This window comes from Apaloderma vittatum, unplaced genomic scaffold, assembly GCF_000703405.1.
Source record: "Apaloderma vittatum isolate BGI_N311 unplaced genomic scaffold, ASM70340v1 scaffold36737, whole genome shotgun sequence".
Lineage (NCBI taxonomy): Eukaryota > Metazoa > Chordata > Aves > Trogoniformes > Trogonidae > Apaloderma > Apaloderma vittatum.
In genome coordinates this window covers 2282-4261 of record NW_009726223.1, presented here as the reverse complement: position 1 = coordinate 4261, position 1980 = coordinate 2282, and the positions used below count along the sequence as shown (strand labels likewise).

Genomic DNA, 1980 nt, shown 5'->3' with positions numbered 1-1980 from the left:
AGGCCTGCAGAGCTCCCTGTATCCAGCCCGGGTGCATCCGCTTCGCTGTCCTTCACCTCCATAAAGCCGGGCTCTGCCTCGGCACCGGGTTCCCTGTAGGGCAATCTGCCGTGAGGATGTACAGACCCCAGGTGAGGGTGACTCTGAGGCAGAGAACGCTGTTTTCCTGCAGTTTGATGGCGGGATGGCGGTGTGTGGAATGCTGGCTGTGTTTTATGTGTTGTCATGCTTGGAGATGGGGGGAAAAGCCCACCTGCTGACCCTTCCCTCCGTGCCGCGAGCGAGATCTGTGCGAACCTGTTGTGACCCATCCTTATTCACTTGCAGAGCTGAAGCAGATCACCTGGCTGAGTACTGTAGGGTTGTTGATGGTGATCTTTGGGGATTGTCTGAGGAAAGCGGCCATGCTCACAGCTGGCTCCAACTTCAACCATATTGTTCAGAATGAGAAATCGGATACTCATACTTTGGTGACAAGTGGGGTGTATGGGTGGTTCCGGCACCCGTCTTACGTGGGATGGTTTTACTGGAGTATTGGAACACAGGTACTGTATACAATGTGCTTAGATGCTTTCGTTTTTTACCCGGGTCTTTCCTCTTAACGCTGCTCCACGCCTGTAATGGGATGCAAAGTGCCGGTGGTCAGTGGCAGGGTGGCCCAGGCATGGATTTTGACCCCTCATGCCTCCCACCAGCACACAGCCGTCAGGGAACCCCAGGCGGGGTCTGAGAAGGCCCCGTCATCTTAACTCTCTGTGTGGAGTAAGCAAGGGTGGCAGGGATGGGGTTTGAGTGAGGACGCCCTTGAAGGTTCAGGGTGTGTTCTGCTGGCAGCCTAAAGCTGATGTCCAGAGTTTTCTCGCATCCCTGCAGCCAAAATTCCTTCTGCAAGCGGTCAGACTCCGTCTTGCTCTTGCCAAATCCCAGTCCTGTGCCAGACAGCAAAGGAAGCTCCTTCTAAGAGTGCCCAGAGCTGTAGCCGGGGGTGAGCGGGAAGCCAGCTGCAGCTGGGCTGTAACTCAGCACTGCCTTCCTTGTGCTATTCTTGTGGCTGGCTGGAGGTTGGTGTTTGGTTTTATTTCTCCAGAGAGAGATCATAAAGGCTGCGTGTGAAGCAGCGATGCCACGCACGGGCTCTCTCGAGCCAGGCACCGCTCTTGGAACCGGCAGCTGCCGGCAGGCTGCTTTCTTCATAAGCGCTAATTTCTACCTGGAATGAAATTCCACAAAAAGCACCTGGATCTTTTCTTTGGAGAGTGTTTAGACCTCATGGCAAACTTAACGAAGGGTGATGAGCATGCGGGGACAGAGAGCAGCTTCGGTGCCTTTGTGAGGCGAGGGTTCGCTAACCATGGGTGTCTGTTGGCAGGTGTTGCTCTGCAATCCCATCTGCGTGGTGGGCTACACGCTGGCGTCCTGGCGCTTCTTCAGGGAGCGGATCGAGGAGGAGGAGATCACCCTCATTCACTTCTTCGGAGAAGAGTACCTGGAGTACAAAAGGAAGGTGCCGTCGGGTCTCCCTTTTATCAAAGGAGTCAAAGTGGAACTGTAACATGGGTGAAGACCGGACTGACAGAGCGAACGCCCAGCTCAGGCATGGCGGGGCGAGGGATGATGCGTGGCAGTGGTGCTGGGAGCCGCCCGTTGGTATTTCCTGGCCACCTAGGAGGAGCTGGCGAAGGGCTGTGGAGCCAGCAGCCTGCCAGATCACTAGCAGATCAGAAGCTCGTTTGTCCTCCTCGAAATAAGTCCTTCGTTGCACATTCAGGGATCTTCCAGATAACTTAGCCTGTAGTGACCCTCAAGAGAATCAAACCCTCCTGCCTGCAGCAGCTGACTTGTACCAAAACACCTCCAGACCCGTTCTCCTGGAGAGCAGCTCTGCCCTCCTGCCCTTTGCAGGAAAGGTGCTGCTCAGCAGATTGGCCCAATGGCATCGTTTGGTTTTAAAGCTTTTTTGATCTTGCAGGCCAGCCAGCG

The 1980-nt window shown here is 55.1% G+C and overlaps 1 protein-coding gene across 1 annotated transcript; it reads left to right on the top strand.

Annotated features, from left to right (window-relative positions):
* Positions 1-327: 327 nt before the first annotated feature.
* Positions 328-1552, top strand: ICMT (isoprenylcysteine carboxyl methyltransferase; the record flags this gene model as incomplete). The annotated part of the gene is made up of 2 exons (XM_009873209.1): positions 328-545; positions 1370-1552. Coding segments are annotated over 2 exons (401 nt in total), but the record flags the coding sequence as incomplete, so codon positions are not given.
* Positions 1553-1980: the final 428 nt, after the last annotated feature.